Source organism: Entelurus aequoreus, linkage group LG21 (assembly GCF_033978785.1).
Source record: "Entelurus aequoreus isolate RoL-2023_Sb linkage group LG21, RoL_Eaeq_v1.1, whole genome shotgun sequence".
Taxonomy (NCBI): Eukaryota; Metazoa; Chordata; class Actinopteri; order Syngnathiformes; family Syngnathidae; genus Entelurus; species Entelurus aequoreus.
Genome location: NC_084751.1, coordinates 15,760,604 through 15,784,673, shown reverse-complemented (window position 1 = coordinate 15,784,673; position 24,070 = coordinate 15,760,604). Strand labels below are relative to the sequence as shown.

At 40.4% G+C, this 24,070-nt stretch overlaps 1 protein-coding gene across 8 annotated transcripts in view; it reads right to left on the bottom strand.

Annotated features, from left to right (window-relative positions):
- Positions 1–24,070, bottom strand: part of prrc2b (proline-rich coiled-coil 2B) — a 46,146-nt gene that overhangs the window by 2,516 nt on the left and 19,560 nt on the right. The window contains exons 3-27 of one of the 8 annotated variants that reach the window (XM_062031073.1): positions 23,675–23,852; positions 23,493–23,595; positions 23,134–23,197; positions 19,464–19,607; positions 19,071–19,384; positions 18,858–18,982; positions 18,616–18,779; positions 12,977–13,064; positions 12,600–12,756; positions 10,740–11,073; positions 10,481–10,665; positions 10,207–10,411; positions 8,647–8,827; positions 6,685–8,563; positions 6,563–6,606; positions 6,320–6,477; positions 6,127–6,242; positions 5,912–6,053; positions 5,746–5,837; positions 5,380–5,667; positions 5,186–5,272; positions 3,455–3,647; positions 595–692; positions 397–518; positions 84–324 (exon numbers count right to left, since the gene is read on the bottom strand). In XM_062031073.1, coding sequence (XP_061887057.1) covers positions 84–324; positions 397–518; positions 595–692; positions 3,455–3,647; positions 5,186–5,272; positions 5,380–5,667; positions 5,746–5,837; positions 5,912–6,053; positions 6,127–6,242; positions 6,320–6,477; positions 6,563–6,606; positions 6,685–8,563; positions 8,647–8,827; positions 10,207–10,411; positions 10,481–10,665; positions 10,740–11,073; positions 12,600–12,756; positions 12,977–13,064; positions 18,616–18,779; positions 18,858–18,982; positions 19,071–19,384; positions 19,464–19,607; positions 23,134–23,197; positions 23,493–23,595; positions 23,675–23,852 — 5,702 coding nt within the window. Of the gene's footprint in view, positions 1–83; positions 325–396; positions 519–594; positions 693–3,454; positions 3,648–5,185; positions 5,273–5,379; positions 5,668–5,745; positions 5,838–5,911; positions 6,054–6,126; positions 6,243–6,319; positions 6,478–6,562; positions 8,564–8,646; positions 8,828–10,206; positions 10,412–10,480; positions 10,666–10,739; positions 11,074–12,599; positions 12,757–12,976; positions 13,065–18,615; positions 18,780–18,857; positions 18,983–19,070; positions 19,385–19,463; positions 19,608–23,133; positions 23,198–23,492; positions 23,596–23,674; positions 23,853–24,070 lie in introns of all 8 variants that reach the window. The other 7 variants (XM_062031074.1, XM_062031066.1, XM_062031071.1 and 4 more) reach the window with 7 other exon arrangements.

The following is a 24,070-nucleotide window of genomic DNA, read 5'->3' as shown; positions in this document are numbered from 1 at the left end:
TGATGAGAGGAACCACACGGGCGTTGAGATAATCAGCCTGAGGTTAACCGTTACACCGAAAAGCTCTCAGCAGGTGCGCTGACCTGGATGAGTTGAGAATCCATCAACTGGGAGGAACCCATGCTGGGCCCCTGGTTCAACTGGTTGTCATACACCAGCTGCTGGCTGCCGTTCATCGGCTGATAGTGCGAGCCCGACGTGGACTTGACTATGTCTGAGGGCTGCAAGCCGGGGAATGGGGAATATGGCCCCTTCAGAGGACCTCCGCCCGACAGCACCATGGGGCTGGGCTGAGAAAGGTTGGGGTGCATGTAAACCTGCGACCTGGAGGGCGATAATAAGTCAGACGACAAAGACACTCACACAACACAAACTACATGAAGTACTGCTCTGTACCTGAACGGGGGAATAGAATTGAACATGTCTTGGGACTGGGACACTGGCAGACCTCCTCTTAGACCCAACTGAGCCTGAGCCTGAAGAGACGTGTGCAAAGAAATGGGAATCTGCTGCGCTGCCTGAAAAGGGTTCACAAATGAAACATACAATTCTGACAAAATACACACAATGCTGTGGCTGTGTGAGTGTACATACTTGTTGGTAGCTCTGCTGCTGAGTCATTGTAGGTGGAACCAGACGTGGCTGGCTGGGAAAGACATGACCATCCAGATATAATGGGGGGATATGACTTCCTGTAGAAAAACACATTAGTCAGTATTAAACAGAGTTGGGAAAAATTATCGACTCTTCCATGCATCACAATTGGAACGTGGACCATTGTAAATCGTTGGAAAAAATGTGCCAGTACCGATTATTATTTTATGTAAATAATGTAATTGAGTTGGCTCTGAAATGCAGAACTAATGCGGCCAAACAAGAACGGAGGAGAGGACAAGCGATAAAGTGTACATTTTAAAACATAAAATAGGGAATTTTGTCGAAGCTAGGACCAATTATTCATGTTTACATTGTTTATGGGGAAATCTGTTTCACTTGACGAACGTTTCGTCATACATATATATATCTCATATATATACACACACACATATGTAAACATATACACATACATATATACACATTCATATGCACACACATATATATACATATACACATTTATATATATACACATGTACACATTTATATATACACACATGTACATATATTTATATATACACATGTACACACACACACATACATATATACACATTCATATGCACCCACATATATATACATATACACATTTATATATATACACACATGTACACACACACACACACCTACATACATACATTATATATATATATATATATATATATATATATATATATATATATATATATATATATATATATATATATGCACATTTCATATACACATACATACACTTTTCATATACACATCCATCCATCCATTTTCTACCACTTGTCCCTTTTTATACATATATATACACACATGTACACATGTTTATATATGTACACACATATATACACACACAAATGTGTATATATGTGTGTATGTATATATATATATATATATATATATATATATATATATATATATATATATATATATATATATATATATATATATATATATATATATGTGTGTGTGTGCAATATATATATATATACACACACACACATTCATCCCAAGTGCAGGACTAATAGACTAAAAAACTCTTTTGTCCCACACGCCATTAGACTGTACAACTCCTCTCTGGGGGGGACGGGGGGTACTAGAATGACAGGGGATGCAAAACAATAACAGTGTAATACTTTTTCATAACATGGTCACTAATGCCTAGTTTCTCTTGTTATATTCTTATTTTACTGTTATATTTTTATTCTCATTGATGCTTTTTGTTTTCATTCTATTGTAATATTTTTCTATTTTGTTTCCATTTATACCCCCATTATTTACTTTTTAAATTCGATCTCAATTCTGTACACTGCTGCTGGAATTTTAATTTTCCTGAGGGAACTCTCCTGAAGGAATCAATAAAGTACTATCTATCTATCTATCTACAAATGTGTATATACAGTAGTGGTCAAAAGTTTACATACACTTGTAAAGAACATGGGATGGCGTGGCGAAGTTGATAGAGTGGCTGTGCCAGCAATCGGAGTGTTGCTGGTTACTGGGGTTCAATTCCCACCTTCTACCTTCCTAGTCACGTCCGTTGTGTCCTTGGGCAAGACACTTCACCCTTTGCCTCTGATGGCTGCTGGTTAGCGCCTTGCATGGCAGCTCCCGCCATCAGTGTGTGAATGTGTGTGTGAATGGGTAAATGTGGAAATACTGTCAAAGCGCTTTGAGTACCTTGAAGGTAGAAAAGCGCTATACAAGTATAACCCATTTATCATTTATCATAACATAATGTCTTTAGTTTCCAATCATTTTTACAACTCTTATTTTTTTGTGATAGAGAGATTGGAGCACATACTTGTTGGTCACAAAAAACATTTATGAAGTTTGGTTCTTTTATGAATTTATTATGGGTCTACTGAAAATGTGACCAAATCTGCTGGGTCAAAAGTATACATACAACAATGTTAATATTTGGTTACATGTCCCTTGGCAAGTTTCACTGCAATAGGGGGCTTTTGGTAGCAATCCACAAGCTTCTGGTTGAATTTTTGACCACTTCTCTTGACAAAACTGGTGCAGTTCAGCTAAATTTGTTGGTTTTCTGACATGGACTTGTTTCTTCAGCATTGTCCACACGTTTAAGTCAGGACTTTGGGAAGGCCATTCTAAAACCTTAATTCTAGCCTGATTTAGCCATTCCTTTAACACTTTTGACGTGTGTTTGGGGTCATAGTCCTGTTGGAACACCCAATTGCGCCCAAACCCCAACCTCCAGGCTGATGATTTTAGGTTGTCCTGAAGAATTTGGAGGCAATCCTCTTTTATTTTCCAATTTACTCTCTGTAAAGCACCAGTTCCATTGGCAGCAAAACAGGCCCAGAGCATACTACCACCACCACCATGCTTGACGGTAGGGATGATGTTTCTGGGATTAAAGGCCTCACCTTTTGTCTTTCAAACATATTGCTGTGTATTGTGGCCAAACAGCTCAATTTTTGTTTCATCTGACATCACATGGACAAAGATAAGACCTTCTGGAGGAAAGTTCAGATGAAACAAAAATGTTGCTGTTTGGCATGAGTGATCAACACTTCCGGTCAATCACAGTTTCAATGGTTATTGTGGTTTACATTTATTTCAAACATGCTATACAGATGGACGAAAATTTTACTGTATTTTATCAAACTTGGATTTATTTTTTTGAGGAGCAAAATGCGATGGAAGGGTTGACATTTTTTTATTAAATTCTTTTTAAGTCGCACTGTCTATTTTCAGGCGCATATGCGACTAAATTTGTCGCATCCTCATTTAGAATTGTTGAAAAATACGATAATATGGAACCTTTATACCACACAGTTAGTTGTACCTTGCATGGACATGGAAGGTGCTACGGACGCCACAGGCATCGGAGGCATGGAAACCCCTCCAAAAGAGCTGTAGCTGACGCCGCTGGATGAGCCAATGCTGCATGGAGGCGGAGCTCCTGAGACACCTGTCCCTGGAGAGCCCTGCTCAGGAAGGGACTGAGAGTTCTCCCACGCTTTACGTGCCGATTCCATCTGAAAAAACATAATAGTTGAAATATTTGGTAAAAATAAAAAAATAAAAAACACACAATTTGGCCAGTGCATGGTATTTCCTCCAATCTAATGAGGTTGTAATAAAGGGGAACTGCACTTTTTTGGAATTTAGTCTATCATTCACTATCCCTACATAAGACCAGCACACACACAAATTTAATTTAAAAAAAATAATTTAATTATTATTTTTGTTTTTTTTAAATCGATTCTAACTCAAAAATAAACGTTAGCAAAAGTCAGATAACAGAGGTAATGGGAGTCATCATGTCATTGTGTCTATTACACTCTCACGCTCTAAAAAACCTTCATTGTTTTATATACTGTACATGCTGTAAGTATATATGTATTGTAGCAGCAGGCACATTCATTATAACGTAATATTTACCTTTTTAGGTAATTTTAAAAATACATCAGCATACCGTATTTTTCGGACTATAAGTCGCAGTTTTTTTCATAGTTTGTCCGGGCTCCAGTCTGACTTATATATGTTTTTTTCCTTCTTTATTATGCATTTTCGGCAGGTGCGACTTATACTCCGAAAAATACGGTATTAATTTTACAGAAGTATCACAACGTTCCCTTTTCCTTCCAAGAACAACTAATCATAGCAGACTTTATGAGAGAGAATGATCATCATTGGTACTTTAATTTAATTTAATTAATTAATTTAATTTAATTACTGTGGGACAAATGATGATCCAGGGCTTTATATTTATGAGCCTAAATATACGGAAGATGAGCTACAAGTTTTAGAATCTGAGTGATCGGTAGGTTGGAGTTCAAATCCCAGCCGAGTCATACCAAAGTCTATAAAAATGGGACCCATAACCTCCCTGCTTGGCACTCAGCAACACGGGTTGGAGTTGGGGTTTAAATCACCAAAATGATTCCCGGGCGCGGCGCCGCTGCTGCCCACTGCTCCCCAAGGGGATGGGTCAAATGCAGAGGACAAATTTCACCACATCTAGTGTGTGTGTGACAATCATTGGTACTTTAATCTTAATCTGAAATAAGCAGATCCAACTAGTAGCACTATTGCTAAGTGCTAAACAAAACAAAAAATAAAATAAAACCTAAACAAGCGTCTTTTTGTCTTTCTTGCGATCTCCAGGTCTAAGTTGAATGCCAAAGTTGACCAACTTCTCCGGTTTTTGGACACAACAACCTTATACTATATAAGTAAGACACATGACTTATAAATGCGCATAAACTTTTACCAAACTCAGAGGCGATGCAGCAGCTCACAAGCTCAATATGTCAAAAGCTGTATAAGCTAGTAAGCTTTCTGTGATTACAACGCCGCTAAAAGTAGTTCCTCAGTGTAAGCGCTAATTACAATATTGCTAATACTTGGTTAATATTTAGGTCACAAGATGTAAATGGAGTATTGTTGGCTGTTTCTGGTGTTTTTTTGGGAGTTTTTATGGACGCAATAGAATACTCCTTGTTCTTGTCCTATATAGGGATTTTGAATTCCCCCAAAAATGCAGTTCTCCTTGAAGTATCAATTGCGATACCTTAAGAGTGAGGTCAGCGCTTGGAAAGGACATAGGGTTGAGGTTGATGCCGGGTTGCAGATGATTTGAACGGAGCATGGGAATAGTCTGCAAGAGGAGAAAAAAAATTACTCATGAGCGGAAAATTGTAATACTCATAAAAATATTGGTCAATGACTGATTCCAAAGATATGATCATCACAGGTATCACTCACATTGGTGGTGAGGTGATCTTGCAGCTTGTTGACAGGATTGGACACAGGCACTGGGGTGGAACCTGACGGCAGGTTAAAATCAGAGTCTTTGGCGCTGACGCCAAACTCTATTGGGGGCACGGGGAGCACAGTATCCACGTGGAGGTCCACGCCGTTGACTGGGGTGATGGGGCCAACTTCCAGGCGATCCACGACCTCGGAGCCCTTGCGGTGCTTTAGGGAGCGCTCATTTCCAATGGGCCCTGGTTTGTGCTGCTCTTTAGTCTGTTCGGGGCCAGCATCAGAGTCCTTGGACAATAAGAGAAGAGGCTTAACATTAGTGAATAACAATGAGAAATATTTTCATCAACAAGTGTCTTGTGGTACCTCAGAGTTTGGTTCACTGCCGGCATAAGACACCTGTTTAGTCCACGAGTCTCCCCCTGAAGACTGCACTGAAAGAGCTGGGAAATAATAATCTAATTGAACATTTATTTGTTTGTAATTGTTATTCAAAAGCTGCTTCCATAACTGCACTCTGCCTCTCAATTACCTGAGCTGTTTGTCTCCCAGATTTCCGTTCCCAAGTTATTAGATGAAAGAGAATCCTCTGGTTGATCGATGCCCATGCCTCCCTGCTTCTTGGCAAAACGAGGCGGTATCTTAGATGCAACTGGCCTGCTCTTTACAGGCACCTGTAATGCAGATATTACACAATAAAAAACTTGCCTTTGTCATTTGTTTGGGGAACAGATGGTTCTAACTGACAGAAACTCCTTGATCCTTCCTCCTCCTGTCATCTTCCTGTGGATGTCTTTGCTTTTTGGACAATGCTTCCTGATAACTGTCTGCATTAGAAATGGGGCCACCAGCATCGTCTTCTACTAAAATACAGAGAAATATTGATATCCAAAACTAAACTTGCATAGAGAGGGAGAAAGCAAAGTGATTCAGCACTTACTTGGGTAGGCGCTGAGCTCATACTGGGACAGAGACTCCGTAATATCTGGTTTGAGAGCTCCTGGCTTCAGGTCTTTGTCGAATTTCTTTCTGGAGGACTCACTCAGCTCCTCCGACTGCTCAATACTGTACATAGGGCCTGACTCATCTTGGCTCCTGCTGGGTGGATTGGGGGAGAGAAGCAATATAAATGTTTAATTGATGCAAACTTCTGGTTCTGTGCATTTTCTGGTCCAAAGCTCACCTCTTACAAGACATGCCTCCATTCTGCCAGGTGTCACTCCTGTTTAAAGGAGCAGATGGGGAATTATCAGGAGCACGAATCATCTTACTCGTCTCCAGCAATGAAGGCTCGCCTTTCCTGTTCTGTCGTTCTATCAGCGGTCGCTGGCTGGAAAAGCTTCGCTTGGAAAGCTCCCTTTTCTCAACAGAGCCCGCTTCGCCGTGACACGGGTCTGAGGGAACGTCGCCGTGTCCCTGCGTGGGCGTGCCTCCGCGTCCTGCCTGCTTTTCCTTCCAGTCGCTGAAATCGCTGTTGTCTGATCCCGTCTCCCAGTCCTCCGTCGGTGCATGTTGGCTGGTGCGTACTCCGGAGTACGGGCCACTGGGCCAGGTGTCTTCTCCGCTCCCTTTGGGACGAGCAGGCCAAGGGTTGGTGAATTCGCCATTGACGTACTCGTCGCTTGTGCACTGGTTCGAACCAGGTTCCCGTTCTTGTTGCAGACGACGGAAGCGTGGAGGCTTGTCTTGACGCGGTGGACGTCGTCTCCTCAATGCTTGTCTGTCGGGGTTGTCGCAGTCAAAGTAATATTCGCCTTCACGTTCCTCTGAACAGTTTTCTATGAAGGGGCCAGTAAATTTGGGGGCGTACTTGAGTGTGTCGCGGTCAATATGGGGTTTACGAGGAAAAGTATTGTCAGGCCCAGGACCATAACCATTTTCTTGCATGGAGCCACCGCTGCTTCCAAACTGAGGGCCACGACCCCTCCATGAGGAGATCTCTCTGGAGCTTCCATAGCCCCTGCTGTAATTCCCAGTGTTCAGTCTGGGAGGCAGCGTGCGACCTCCGAAGTTTCTGCTCGTCTTGGCCTTTTCTCTGGAATCAGCAGCGGCCTGCTCATCTGTGTACACCTTGTTGGATCTCCAAGAATCCCGATCCACTTTGCGAGCCTCCGCCGCTTCGAGGTAACCTTCTCCATTTTCAGAGCCCTTCTGTCGCCGTCTCTTGGGCAACTCCTCGTATTCGGAGGCTTCGCTTAAGGTCTCGCTGACATTGCGCCTTCGTGGCTGGCCTCTCTGGAACTCCTCCACCTTCAGCTCCCTTGGTTGAGCTCTGCCTCTGCCTGTCCGCTGAGCAACAGCACTGTTGTTATAAGCTCCTCGGACATTATCACCGACTCGGACAGCGCGGCCTCCTCCTCGAGAATTAAAGTCCCTAAAACCCCGACCCCGGCCTCTTCCTGATCCTCTGACAGCACCGAAGGCCTGCTCTTCATCGATAAAGATCCAGTTGTTGCGCCGTGGTGCTTGTGGCTCTAGATTTTCCTGAACATCTCTTGGTGGATGGATTTTGCTAGTGTCCCAAACGCTCTCCTTGGGAGAGTCCTCACTTTGCTGGGTGCCGAGAGGCCGGTCCACTTTAGTGATGGCCAGGGACTGACGCTGAATCTCTTCTGACTGTTTCTCCACAACAGGTGACCCTGAGCGCCTGTTGCTCGCAGGCTGGCTATCTTTCTTTAAGTCATACACGTTGGTAAGAACCTCCTTCTCCAGACGGTAGGGGACAGGCTTGTCTTCGGGCTCATGTTTTGGCTTCTCACTCTCCTTGTCTTCCACTTTGAGAGCCTTGAGAACAGGTTTCTTAATCGGTCCAGTTCTGCGTGTCAAAGTGCGCACGGTGGTCTCTGATTGATGGCTGACACCGGCACTAGAACAGGAATTGGCTTCAGACCACTGGCTTTGAGCATTGTTGCCTACGTCTCGTTTCCAGTTGTCTTTAGAGCCATCTGAGTTCTCATCAGGACTATCTTTAAGATGCTGGTCTCTTAATTCTTGTTTGGAGTATTCGGTATCTGTATGAAGCTGGCTGTGGCTCTGAGCACTCAGTAGCCCCTGGTCGTGGTGTTCTCGGTCTGAGGATTGGCTCCGGAAGGCATGATGGTGGTGAAGATCTTCTTGAAGGTGGGATACACCCTCATCAGATCTCTCCTCATAAGTGTCCTGTTGCGAGGGGGCCATATCACTTCTATGGAGAGAACAAAAGTATAATTACAACAAAAAAACCTTATAATCTGAATGCATGAGTTATTTGCAATTAGAGGAAAAGACCTGTCATCCAGCTGGTTATCATGGTGCCTCTGGTAAGGTGGGGTGAAACTGCGCATGGGGTAACCATCCTGGCTCCAGACAGGATAAGGTTCAGTGGAAGGGGTTCTTCTTTCGTGGTGTAGGCCCTCATCAGAACTGGGACTGTTTAGGTGGTCTTGGTGCATCATAGGTTTCATCATTCCTGTCGTTTGGATTCCAGAGGAGCTTTTGTTAGGAAGTTATTTTTAGATATGTGAGCGCTGATACTAGGGCTAGGCGATATGGCAAAAAAAATGTATCACGATTAATTTTTTCATATCATCCGATCTTGATTATCACAATTGTTTTTAATTAAAGGGTGATTGTCCTGTGCAGGATTATAGCTTGTACCGTTGCACCCCAACTATTTACTACTGCAGAATCTTTTAACAGAAATTTCTGCCACGTTTGTCCGAGGTAATATAAGCTAACGTTTTGTTCGGATCGGTGATTGTGTTTACTCGAGGTGCAACAGTCCCACGCTACGGACAGTACCTCAGTTTTAAAGCCACGGTTTTGGAACTTTTTTGATACATTTTGGGGGGTGAAGACAAGTTTTTTTCCTCTAAAAGTTATTTAGTTTTTTTGCTTATCATCACAAACATTCTGCAGTCAACAAAGTATCATTGGTTTACTAAATACTACAATACTAAATAAGACTTGTCTTTCAAGTTAATATTTACTAAACAACACTTTCAAATGATAAATTATTATTTGTATTCTTTGATTACTTATATACATTAGTGCTTGTCAGCAGTGGTTTGGCAAACGCCAAGCGGGTCACCCAGAATGTGAATTTTTTTTTTTTAACTAAAATTCTGTAGTTTATATTTAATAAAAGTACATTAAAGTGCAGTTTGAATTTAAAGTATGATAAAATAAAGTGTACCAACAAATAAAACACATATCAGAGGAGTTGAATCTTTGCAGACAAACAAAAATCTTGATTTAAAGAAATTTACATATATAAATGCCTTTCTCTGATTAAATTAGTGGGTGTGTTTATTCTCCCAGACGAGACTAATACAGTAGTACAATCCCAAAGAGGTTCTGTCTGCCTGTCTGCAAGTCCGTATTCACGGCAGGATTACTGGTCAGCTGCAGCAGATAGTGAAACTAAAGTGTGTCACGCAAGTTGCTGCTCCGTCTAAACGTTGTGTTTCAACTTTTATGGTAGTGTTAGTCATAGTTTATTTAATTCTTTTGGGCTGCACCTTCAGCTCTGTAAGTAGGAAGAGGCACAACACCAGTTGAACATTATGTTGTGACAAACAGACTTTTGCGATAGTGGAACGGGAGGTCACGCACACACCCACACCCCACACCCCCACCCACACACACACACACACAGTCAATAAAGGCAGATTATTCCGTGAAGGATTTTACCAAGCATTGTTGCTTCCCCACTGTTTACTACTGCGGTAACTTTTCACAGACATTTCCGCCATGTTTGATCGAGGTGAAATTGCTAACAGCTGCTCACGGTGATCGAACTCAAATTAATCACGATCATCTAATCGCCCAGCCCGAGGTTACACTTACCCGAAGAGTGGACAGCACTCGAATAGTAATCAACGGGTGATCTTCCTTGGTTCACACGGGGGTCCATGAAAGGTGGCATCATCATCCAGCGCGGGTCAAACCCAAGTACATGCGGTGGATAGTAGCCTCGCTGTGTGAGGCTTGAGCCGGAAGGTGCTGGGTGGCCAGACTGCTGCCACTGCTGCTGCATCTTGTAGACCTGTTCCTGCATAGTGGACATCAGTTTTTGGTACTTGTGATACAAGTCCAGGCAACCTTGCACTCACTAACTCACCTGCTGCTGGTGCTGTGGCGGTTTCTGAAAGCGGGGTGGAACAGGTTTCGATGGACGTCCGGTGTAATCTCCAGCGGGGGATGAGGGCTCCTGGCCGTCATCCTCGCTGCTGCGATAGGCGGGAAAGCTGGGCTCCTCACGGTAACTAGGACTGGGGGAATCGTCAGATGAGCACTCGTGCACATCTGGAAGACATTACATCCAATCATAATTCAATTATTATTCATATTTTAAAAAATGTTTATCTTTTGCTCACTACCTTTGGCACTGTACTGGCAGTTATGTACTTTAACATGTTCCCTATTGGGGGACAAGGGAGATTCTTTGCCTTGTACATCTTTGTTGCTTTCCTCTGCTCTTGAGATCTGCCTTTCAGACTTCCCAAATTTCTCATCCAGCTTTTTGAGTTTCTCTGCGCAAGCCGCCAGCCTTTCCTCACGGGCACGCCTCTCTTCCTCCTCCCGACGCCTGCGGGCTCTTTCAACAGCCTCGGACAGCTCAGGCGACGCATATTTTGCCCTCGCCAGAGGCTGAGACTGGCGCTGGTGATCCTCCTGGTCAGTTGGTGGCTCACTGTGGCTTTTCTGCTGGGACTGAAAATGTGAAACAGATGTGTTAGCAGGATTTCAGCACATCTAATGTAAAGCTTTTCAATGCCACTTTAAAAAATGTAATGCCGTTGTCCGCACACTGTTGCAGCAAAGAACTCTTAGATGTCATTTTCAACGGCTAAATCGCTCCCTTTTACATCCAAAACCGGACATCACTTTGACAGCAAGGCTATTTGGCCAAGAGGATAACACCCATTGCTATCACCCAAGTAATGTGGGTTCGAATCCCATAACGAACCAAAATAAATATTTTTTAGGCATTTTTACATCTTAAATTGTTTAATTCTAACTACCACCAAATTCTATATTCATAGTACGTTTCAATACCACCAAATTCTGTATTCATAGTACGTTTCAATACAGTTTTCAATCTTTCAGATTCAAACCATTTCACAGTTAATGCGTTTCTACTATTCATTCTTCATTCCACTAGCATTTCAGGTGAGCTTTCGCTTTTCAATTTTCAAACCATTCCTACCGTTTATTCAAACTTTAAAAAAAAAAAATTCTAAATTAATTTATCAGTCATGCAGTTTCTCAATTTAGCTTCAGCAATGATTGGGGCATTCCCGTAGGAATTGCATAATCTTTAGTTTTGATTGATATTGTAATCACGATTAATAACAGGACTATTCGTTAATATTTATTGCAACACAAAAAAACAACTTTAAATAGTTTAAAAAGCAGATATAAATTAGTAACGAATTAAACCCACAACAGGTAAAATGATACTAGTAATAATACATTTAAATAAAAATAGAAATATAAAAAATGTTTCATGATTGTTTATTCTTTCCTTATGGTAGTTTAGTAAACTCGTAATTACTGTTTAAAAATTATACATAAAAATAATTTAAAAGTACATATATTTTTTTAAATGTATAAGACATATTTACTTATATCTTGTAATTATTTCAATTGTATGTATCAGTTATAATTATTTCAATTGTATGTATCATTTGAATAAAGTTAGAAAAAAAAAGAGCCGCGATCGGTCAGCTTGTTCGCAAACGTGTGGAAGATAATTACAAGTGGGTTCCGCCTGCATGTACCGAATCAAAGTTTATGCATGACTGACAAGAGGTTTAGTCTGTTTGTGTAATTCTACTGTCGTATAAACATGCTCAGGTGCTGAGAGCGATGCAGAGACCTCTTTTATCCAGTTTGAAAGCCAGAGATGAAGACGTAGCGATTAATCGATGAGTTAATTATCAATTATCGTTCAATTTATGAGTCCAGGCCTACAATTGTATTAACTTTTTAATGCCTCTGGACATCGAATTTAATCATTTTTATAGCCATTTAGTCTTTATTTTTTTCCAAAAATAATTAAATTACATTTAATGCTTTTTAATGACTTGCCAAAACCCTAATTAATGAGTGTCATTTGCATAATCTATTCATATGCTCTTCATAATATGAATAGTTCTCAAGAGATACATGACTTATTGCAGGCAATAAAGGCCTACAACAGTGAAGAACATAAAAGGTGCATGGCGTGTAGTTACTTGAGTGTCTGCAGAGAGATATCTGCTGTTGGTCTTCCTCGGAGGCTCCTGGTGGTGATTAGAATAGCTCTCTTCAGGGCCATCGTGTGTGTACGGTACCTCACCCGAACTGAGATAAGACTGGCAGTCACGCCGATTCTCCCTGTCCCACTCAGCCCTGGAAATTTAAAAGACAGAACCTTATGAGAATAATATTTTACACATTATGCTATATTATTCTTGTGTCAATACTCTTGTGCATGCTTCCCTTATCTAAAGTGGATACTGTTGTCAAACAATACAACTAAGCTTCACTCTGTTGGGATTATTTCTTGCGAGATTTGGTAGTTAAAGATGGATGCAGGAGAGTGGACAAAATGTGAAATATGACTTCATACCACATCTTGTTTTTATCACTGGCTGAATGCTCTTCCTCGTCATCACTGAACTTGAGCTTCTCGCTGTAGTCAACTTCTTCGTGGAGTCCTGCAAAAAAACATCCCCACAACTTGTCAATAAGTGGAGCGGTATAGTTTCAGAAAAGTGGAATCAAACTGAGTAAACATGACATGGTCGTAGATGACGGTAGCATATTCTACCCGATATCCTCCAATTTAATTCAAAGGCGTTCTTTTGTAATTTTTGTTCTACATTTAAAACACTTTGTTTTGGTCTAAATAAGTAATGGATGTGCTTTGGTCCAAATTTTGCATAGATTATGTTTTACAGAGCATTTTCCACCCGCTTTCTGACCGTCTTTTTAGAATGCGCCATTTTGTGGGTGGTCTTACTTACGTGCTGACGCACTCCTCCAGGTCAAGCCCCCTTCAACTGCATCCATCCCGTCAGCGATGGTGTAATTTTTATGTACTTTTTTTTTTTTTTTAAGTGTACTGACAGATACAGGTTTAGGGCTGCAACTAACGTTTATTTTGAACGTCAATTGGTCAACAATTATCTTATTGATTAGTCGACAAATCAGATAATAAAGCTTACACATAATTTCATTTTTCCATCGACTTCTAAATGCAGCTTAAGTTATTTTAGGCATGTGCTTACGAACAAACATGACTAATTAATTCACATATATTTATTTATATTGTAGATGTGCTGCTCATTCAGCTGTTACAAAAATTAAAATGAGTATTAAAATGTTGTCAATTTAAAAGGAAGGAAATGCAAAATGCTAAAAAAAACAACAATTAACCTTGTTTATTTTTTTTTTAAAAAAAGTTAAAATAGCAGCAATGAAAACAAAACAAAATATAACTTCCTCAAAATGAAAAGCATTTTGTGATTATGTTTAAAAAGCTGCACACTGGTATATTGACTATTGATTAACTCTTGGCAGTTTTAGCACTAATAGACTCAATGTGTAGAATTGTATATTTTAATAATTCTTACATTGTTGGCTATTTAATAGATAGTATGTTTAATCTTATGATACCTCCACATTGGTGCCTGTCTGTCTCTATGTGTGTGTGTATGTATGTTTGTGCGTTTGTTATTGTGCCTTTTTACGGCATTGAAAATTGATGCCAATTTGAAAAGTACTTGCTAAAATGATAGTTAAATTAGTTAAAAAGTTATATTCCCTCTAGACGTCCGACATCATGCCTCCGCTTTAAATGCTAGTGTATCACAGATGTAATGCCATAAACACAAAGTCCGCTTTGCAAAATGAGCTTGTTATTCATGTTTTTAGCAACAATAGGAGGAAATAACCTCAAACTTTACATGTTATCACTGGCGATGTTTTAGCGAGTGACGGCACGGACAAGAGTGATGACGTCACGACAAGTGTCGAGAAATATAATTTTCGGCAATAAATTTTGTTGTCGACATTTGTCGACAATGTCGATTAATCGTAACCTTATACAAGTTAGAACTATACACTATAGGGGTGGATTTTAGCATGCAAGAGCATGCATGAGTCAGCCTGAGGATAGAGAAAAATAAGGAACTTCTTGACTAACTTTGGACTACAACTGTATACAAATGGCGGACTCGCGCAAAGCTCTTTGGCTAAACCGCTACCATATATAGAGAGATCCGCTGACGTAACTAAGGCAAAATACGTCACTCAAGTCTCAAATTTCAAAGGGCTCATTTGAAAGAAGTTTGGAAGAAGGCATAAAATAAAAATACATAATCTATATTACATGAAAATCAATAAAGAGAAACAAAATACTGAACAAAAAGTTAGATATGTAAAATTATTCAACTCTTATTGTCAATATGAATACTCGGATGTGAATCTTACAATAACTCACCCTTAAGAATTGATTCTCCCAATATATTATTTCTTACACAAACCTTTTCAAAACAAGTTACAAAAGCTTCATTTGGCTGCTTACATATGACATATTCAAGCAGCATGTAAGGTTGGCGATGGCTTAAAAAACGGTTTTAAAAATCGATTCTTAAAAATTATGAATATATTCAGAATCAGTATAAATAAGAATCGCAATTCAGATGTGTTTTTTTTCCCGGCAGACCAAATTAATACAGAATAAACATTACAAACCATACCAAATATGTTATAAATCAAATCTTTCTTAGTGACTGATTAAAATGTGCTTGCTGCAGAGGTGGGTAGTAACGCGCTACATTTACTCTGTTACATCTACTTGAGTAACTTTTGGGATAAATTGTACTTCTAAGAGTAGTTTTAAAGGCCTACTGAAACCCACTACTACCGACCACGCAGTCTGATAGTTTATATATCAATGATGAAATCTTAACATTATAACACATGCCAATACGGCCGGGTTAACTTATAAAGTGACATTTTAAATTTGCCGCTAAACTTCCGGTTCGAAACGCCTCTGAGGATGACGTTTGCGCGTGACGTAGCCCGGCGAACACGGGTATGCCTTCCACATTGAAGCCAATACGAAAAAGCTCTGTTTTCATTTCATAATTCCACAGTATTCTGGACATCTGTGTTCGTGAATCTGTTCCAATCATGTTCATTGCATTATGGAGAAGGAAGCTGAGCAAGCAAAGAAGAAAGTTGTCGGTGCGAAATGGACGTATTTTTCGAACGTAGTCAGCAACAACAGTACACAGCCGGCGCTTCTTTGTTTACATTCCCGAAAGATGCAGTCAAGATGGAAGAACTCGGATAACAGAGACTCCAACCAGGAGGACTTTTGACACTCGATACACAGACGCCTGTAGAGAACTGGGACAACACAGACTCTTACCAGGATTACTTTGATTTGGATGACAAAGACGCAGACGTGCTACTGTGAGTATGCAGCTTTGGCTTCTAAACATTTGATCGCTTGACCGTATGTGCGCAACTTTTTTTTGCGTATGTACGTAACTTTTTTAAAATATATAAGCTTTATGAACCTTGGGTTAGGTGAACGGTCTTTTGGGCTGAGTGATTGTGTGTGTTGATCAGGTGTTTGAATTGTATTGGCGTGTTCTATGGAGCTAGGAGCTAGCATAGGAGCTAGGAGCTAGCATAACAAACACGCAGGTGTTTTTATGCAGGATTAATTTGTGGCATATTAAATATAAGCCTGGTTGTGTTGTGGCTAATAGAGTATATATATGTCTTGTGTTTATTTACTGTTGTAGTCATTCCCAGCTGAATATCAGGTACCGTGAGTATGCAGCCCTGGCTGCTAAACATTTGATAGCTTGACCGTATGTGCGCGTCACGTACGTAACTTTTTAAAAATATATAAGCTTTATGAACCTTGGGTTAGGTGAACGGTCTTTTGGGCTGAGTGATTGTGTGTGTTGATCAGGTGTTTGAATTGTATTGGCGTGTTCTATGGAGCTAGGAGCTAGCGGAGGAGCCAGGAGCTAGCGTAACAAACACGCAGGTGTTTTTATGCAGGATTAATTTGTGGCATATTAAATATAAGCCTGGTTGTGTTGTGGCTAATAGAGTATATATATGTCTTGTGTTTATTTACTGTTGTAGTCATTCCCAGCTGAATATCAGGTCACCCCCGGCTCTCACAGCATCTTCCCTATCTGAATTGCTTCCACTCCCCACTAGTCCTTCACTTGCACTTTACTCATCCACAAATCTTTCATCCTCGCTCAAATTAATGGGGAAATTGTCGCTTTCTCGGTCCGAATCTCTCTCACTTCATGCGGCCATCATTGTAAACAATAGGGAACTTTGCGTATATGTTCAACTGACTACGTCACGCTACTTCCGGTAGGTGCAAGCCTTTTTTTTATCAGATACCAAAAGTTGCAATCTTTATCGTCGTTGTTCTATACTAAATCCTTTCAGAAAAAAATATGGCAATATCGCGAAATGATCAAGTATGACACATAGAATAGATCTGCTATCCCCGTTTAAATAAAAAAAAATCATTTCAGTAGGCCTTTAATGCACCATACTTTTACTTTTACTTGAGTATATTTATAGAGAAGAAACACTACTTTTACTCCGCTCCATTTATCTACATTCAGCTCGCTACTCGCTACTGATTTTTATCGATCTGTTAATGCACGCTTTGTTTGTTTTGGTTTGTCAGACAGACCTTCAAAGTAGGATCTATGGCATGCCTGCATTTCACCAATCAGATGCAGTCACTGGTGACGTTTGAGTCCGTTTCACCAATCAGATGCAGTCACTGGTGACGTTGGACCAATCAAACAGAGCCAGGCGGTCACATGACCGTCACATGTGGACCCCGACTTAAACAAGTTGAAAAACTTATTGGGGTGTTACCATTTAGTGGTCAATTGTACGGAATATGTACTGTACTGTGCAATCTACTAATACATGTTTCAATCAATCAATCAAAGGTGTGAAGGAAAATAGACACATTTTTATTTCAACCGTACCTCTCTCAAAAGCCTAAAGACTGACCGCACAGTTCCTGTCTTCACAATAAAAGTGCCGCTCCATCGCGCCTGCGCTAACAAAATAAGAGTCTCCGAAAGCCAGCGCAAACAAGCTAGCAAGCTAAAGAGTTTGCCGCCAATGTATTTCTTGTAAAGTGTATAAAAACGAATATGGAAGCTGGACAAATAAGATGCCAAAAACCAACCACTTTCATGTGGTATTAGACAGACAGGAGGAACTTTTTTTCTCCTCCATTTGAAAACGTGGACGTTATCAGCACTACTGTCTGACTCCAATCAATGCAAGTCATCAGAATCAGGTAATACACCAACTTATATTCTTGTCTTCATGAAAGAAAGGAATCTATATGTTAAACATGCATGTATATTTATTAAAACACCTTTAACATGTGAACAAAAACGGCTAAATAAATAAATATAAATTATATAATGTATATATATATATATATATATATATATATATATATATATATATATATATATATATATATATATATATATATATATATATATATATATATGTGTGTGTGTATGTATATGTATATATGAGGTAGATCACCTCGACTTGGTCATTTATTAAGTAATTGATTAACGTTGAAAAACTTATTGGGGTGTTACCATTTCGTGGTCAATTGTACGGAATAGGTACTGTGCAATCTACTAATACAAGTTTCAATCAATCAATCAATGAATGCATACTGAGCCTATGGTGCTGTTAAGTTATTGTGGCTCAATTTGCCTTAATTTTTTTTATTTTAATGTATTATTATTTAATATATATTATTGTTTTAGTTGCTTAAGAGATATTCCTGGCTCTGAATTTGCTCATTGCTATTTTTATGTTTTTGTGCATTATTTGTTGCCGTCATCATTAAACGAACAGGTTACTCATCAGTTACTCTGTACTTGAGTAGTTTTTTCACAACATACTTTTTGCTTTTACTCAAGTAAATATTTGGGTGACTACTCCTTACTTTTACTTGAGTAATACATCTCTAAAGTAACAGTACTCTTACTTGAGTACAATTTCTGGCTACTCTACCCACCTCTGGGTTAATGTGACCGCAGTAGGGATTAGAAATGCTCATAAACTATTTTAATGAAGACAATTAGCGCACTTCTTGGCAAGAAAGACTAGATTCTGTTAAAAGGTGGACTCGAGGTGGTCAAGAAAAATGAAAGTGCTACTGACCAGCCCATCCATCCTCGCAGTCAATGTCAAGATCATCCAGATCTTTCAGGTCCTCAGGGTTAATGATAGCGGGTCGTTGTGGTCGGTCACCGGGCCGACGAATGGGCTGGGAAGAGAGTCGGGGCGCCGCGCGGGCAAAGCGGTTCTCCCTTCTTGCGTCCCCACTACAATTAAGGGTGAAAGGGCAAAAAGTTTTAAAAGAACTACAATGACAAGATGCTAAAACATAACTGTGTACTTACTTGACAAGCTCAAGTTTAGCGTAGCTCAGTCTAAAAGTTGGTTTGGGATCAAATCGGGCTGGTGCTGCTACAGTAGGTGGAACGTGTTCTGTACCTGGGGTCTCACGCGTCTCTTTGGAGCACATCTGGCAACATCAGAATGATATATGTTGACAGTAAAATACATTAATGCCTTTAACAAGAACGATACCGTGAAATGATAATGGTACTGACAAAAGCTGGCAACATGTCATGGTAAACCGCATTGGAGGTATGGTGGAGCTGATGCTGCAGGGCTGAGGGGACAGCTGCTCTCCGGATAGGCTGGACGGGACGCAGGGAGGGCTCCTTCGGGTCGAGGCCTGGCGACTGAGTGGCCACGACGCTAGATGAAGCGACGCTGGTAGCAGAGGTCGGGTGAGATGCGGTCGGAGGGGTGCCAGCTTCCCCCAGGGCAGTGAGTTTTCCCTCAGGGTCCGCTGGCAGGCCGAGGGCCAAGGATGAGGGCTGGAGGTTCCTGCCGCCACCCTCCCTCCAGCTTGTCACATCTTGATAGGAGATTTATTAGAATATTATGGCTTCATCCATCCTCAAAAATGTCGAAACTAAAACCAGGTTATGTCATACTTTGAGGGCGGAGGCTTGGTCCGGGCCCATACGACGGATCGTAGCCGCTTTTTTCCTTGCCAACCCTGTCCTGTTCTCCAGCGGCTTTCAGCGTGGGAAATTCCTCGTGAGAGAAGGGCTGAAGTCGGTTTAAGACCCTTAAACCTAAGGGTAGGTGTGCAGGAAAGAAAGCATTAGAATACAAACAGTATATTCTTGTAATAATCTAGTACAAGGGTGCCCAAAGTGGAGTCCGGGGCCAAATTTGACCAATCAAACATTTGGGTGGGCTGCTTCCCAAATGTAATATACATAGTCATACTGACCTTTTAAAGCTCACTAGGGGTGTCACGGTCCGATATTGATATCCCTTACCGGTCCAATATAAGCATAGAAAACAAGTATCGGATTATATTGGCTTGCATCTAATCTTTCCAAATTTGGTTTTAATACAAGCAGTCCTGCAGCACATTTACTTGTACAAAAATGGACAGCCAGTTAACATCTAAATGTCCTCCAATAAGCTGGCACAGTATTTGCTTGTATTTTAGCCAAGTCATTTACAAAAGGTAAACATGATTGGCTAAGAGTAACTAGCAGCTGCAAAACATCTAAGCACACAAACTAGTTCTTAATTGACCAATATTGCATTCGAAAACACCACACTTGTCAATATAAACAAGTATCAAACAATTATAGTTGCATATTACTTACACATACAAAGACAGAACCATATTAGAAAGTATCAAGTAACAAACGAATCCGCATCATTTAACTTACTTCATCATGAGCAGGGTTGTAACAATAAAAAGGTAATGATAAGCCCTTTTCCACCGCTGAAACCGTTACAGGAACTTTCCCAGTTCCCGCTGTGTTTCCACCAAAAACTACCCAGAGAGATTTAGTTCTTCAGGAATGTTTTTCTAGTTTTTGCTAGATAGGTGGGACTTTTGAAAGGTTCCTGGAACCTTTTGGGGGGCGGGGATGTGCTGTCGAACCCTGATTGATTGAACACAGTTGGGGGTGTTTTTATATTATTTATTTGTGTTTAATTTACTTAGACTTTAATAAAATAACTGTGACCTAATATTGTCTGTTTATTTCCTTGGTGTCAGTGTAGAAATATACTAAACCACTCTTCCATAGGTATAAACTACCTTGAACTGTGAAATGCGATGGAAGAGGACAAAAACCACACACTTCTACAGGAACATATAATTCCAGGAACCAAAAGTTTGTGAATTTTTGGTGGAAAAGGGCCTAATGATAACCGAGGTAAAACTCCCGACTGTTAGTATTACCATTTTATATTCAAATTATGAAAAAAATGTAATTGAAAACTGCATTTTGATAAACTCACAGACTGAGGGGCACCAGCTCACTAGCTTAAATGCTAACGCAAAAACAAGAGACTTTAACTATATCTTACCCCATTAAGAAATGACATACTCCAATCCAAACACATTACTGTCTGAGCAACTAAAACGTTACAATTGTGCACATTGAACCTTCAAGATGTTCTGTTAGTGTCTCTCAGAGTGAGCATTCTTTTCAGAGGATTACGATACAGAGGTGTTTTTACTGTGTGTTCCAGGGCCGCATACAGAGGAAGAGTCCACAACGGCCATCAGGAATATTAACAGATTCGATTTGTTATGTACTTTTCATTTAAATAAATCTTAAAGTGCGAAGGTAATAACCAATATTTACAAAAATAAAAGCTTAGCCATTAAAACAGATAAAAATAGGAAGACTAAAACCCGATATGTGAAGCATTAAAAACACAAAAAATGTAAAATAGTACTTTTTGAGCACATTTAACAATTAGGGCTGCAGCTAACGATTATTTTTCTATCGATTAATCTATAGATTATTTTTTCGATTAATCGGTTAATCTATAGATTATTTTTTTCGATTAATCTATAGATTATTTTTTCCTTTTGCCGATTATTTTTTTATTCAAAATGAAGATGAAAAAATGAATGTAGGCCCGTTTTTTCAAAAGGCATGGCTTTTATTTACAAAAAAAAAGAAGTATGGCCACTCAGTCAACATTGACAACAACATGACTAAATATTCTGTAACAATGTAAACATTTAAAACTTTTAACATTTAACAAAATTAAAAGTAGCTTATTTGCTTTTTAATGTGCAAATATAAAAGTCAACATCCAGTGCAAATCTTAATATTCTGCAATAGTATAAGCATTTCAAAAGTAAAAGTATTGCTTATTTTGCTTTAAAATGTGCAAAAATAAAGATAAACATCCAATACAAAAAAGTGCAAAACGAAATATTCTGTAACAACAGTGTAAACATTTCAACAAAAGTGAAAGTATTGCTTATTTGCTAAAATTTGCAAAAATAAAGATAAACATCCAATACAAAAAAGTGCCAATCTAAATATTCTGGAGCACTGTAAACATTAAATATTGCTTTTAAAATGTGCAAAATAAACATCCAGTCCAACACAGTACACAATAACCAATTCTACTCATTCCAGTGAGTGTCTAACAGTTGTAATGAAGAAATGTTAGCATGTCTACATGTTTTGGTTATTTTCTTGTTTACAATATTCCCAGCAGCTGAAAATAGGCGCTCAGAAGGGGTCGATGTGGCTGGAACTGAGAGCTAATTAGCCTTCACCTCAAGCCAGGATTGCGAGCGAGCTGAGCTGCAGTTTAAGTTTCTAGAAGGTCAACGGGCTCATAGTGATGTTACTAGTAGTTGACTGGGAGGTGTTTATTATCATTTGGGGAGAGTCCGCTGCCTGATGCTCACCTGCTAAACACCTATCTGCTCCACCCTGAAGCGCTGACTACATGCGCTCCGAATACGCACTGCTGATTGGCTGATAATGCTTCGTGTGTACCAATCAGATGGTTGTGTGGGTGGGACAATGCTGCGTGTGTACCAATCAGATGGTTGTGTGGGTGGGACAATGCTGCGTGCTGAGACAGAGGCAGACGGAGCAAAGCAGCTTGTTAAGACTTTAGCTTTAGCTTTGGAACTCGTTCGGTACACCCCCGTACCGAACCGAAAGCCCCGTACCGAAACGGTTCAGTACAAAACACGTACCGTTACACCCCTAACAGATACAAATGACACATTCATGTTTTTGTGTAATGATGACAACGTATGCTCGCGCGGACGATTGACTGGTTGATGGTTTTCTTTTCAAATGTTCGTTCATAGCCGTTGTGCTGCTATGATAGGCCATTTCCGCTCGACACAGCGTGCATACAACAACATTATTAGGCCGTTTATTGAAATACTCCCACACTTTTGGCATGCTTTTCCCCCCTCGCTCGCACCGCTCGCATCGTCTTCTTTGATCGTCTGCTTTGCGCTTCGCCATGACGGTAGTGTGACGTCATTATGCGACGCGTCGACGCACAAAAACGGCGTCGACGTATTTACGTAACCGATGACGTCGACTACGTCGACGCGTCGTTTCAGCCTTATTAACAATACTGTTGTAATAATAATCGTGATAATTTTGGTCACAATAACCGTTACATGAAACTTTAATATCGTTATATGCTTAGTACTAACTATATGACATTTTTGGCTATTTGTGTTTAACACTTAAAATTGCTGTGTTTAAGCCGCTGGAGCATTTTCACTTTGGCCCTTGGAAGCAAACATTTTGGGCACCCCTGCTCTTATAGTTTAAACCCGAGCTGACTCACCATCTGGCTCTATTGCCTTTCCATTGAGATGTGCCCATTGCTTTGGTCCACCTGTGTTTGTGTTCTACGGAAACAGGAAAACAGAAAAAAAATTAACCCCCCCATCTCAGACACAAGGTCCAATCATGCTTTTTTTTAACAACACAAGGCTAGCTTGGTTGTACGATGGAAACGATATAACCAAGCAGCATTGAACGCAACAGTCAGAATGAGACGCAAACAAACAACGTTTAAACATTAACATTTATGCTATAGGAGACTGAGGGCAGCAAGAGTATGGAGCTCTACAGCAAGCTGGAGACTATGAAAAATAAGCTAAATTACAGCTGCATATGATCAAAGGTGAACAATGTACACACCTCCTGGGTGGCAACTGGTGGAGGCTTCTGAAGATTGGAGACAGATTTCTGTGAAGCCGGCTGCAGCTGCGACTCCGGCAGCTGAGGTATCGATGCAATAGAACTACCAAAAAAAAAAAGAGAGAAGCATGAGCCTTGTCAGAGTTCAGTCGTCAGTCAGCAGATAAAAACGCCCATCCTACCTCTTTTGATCGGGTTGCTCCGGCTTGTTTGCCCATCCTGTGCCGTCTTTTGGGACAATAATCACGTTGGGATCGTTTCCTTTGTTTTCAGATTTCAAGCTCGGTAAGTGAGCGGGCGGGGGCATGCGCCGGGCTGCGGCCACTTTGCCAAGACTCTGCAAGCCATGTCGCGGAACTGCTGACGGTAGGAATAGTATTAGGTAAGACAAGGGGACATTGGATCCTAGCGTGTGTTCACACTCTACTGGTTTGGATATCAAGATAATCTGGTGCCATAACTTTGATAGTGCGGTTGATTTGATCAAGCGTGAATGCGAGCTTCCCAAACCAAACAAGGCAGGCCGAGAACGCTATCAGAGTTGATGCGTATAGGGCTTGAGAGTGTGACATAGTAAG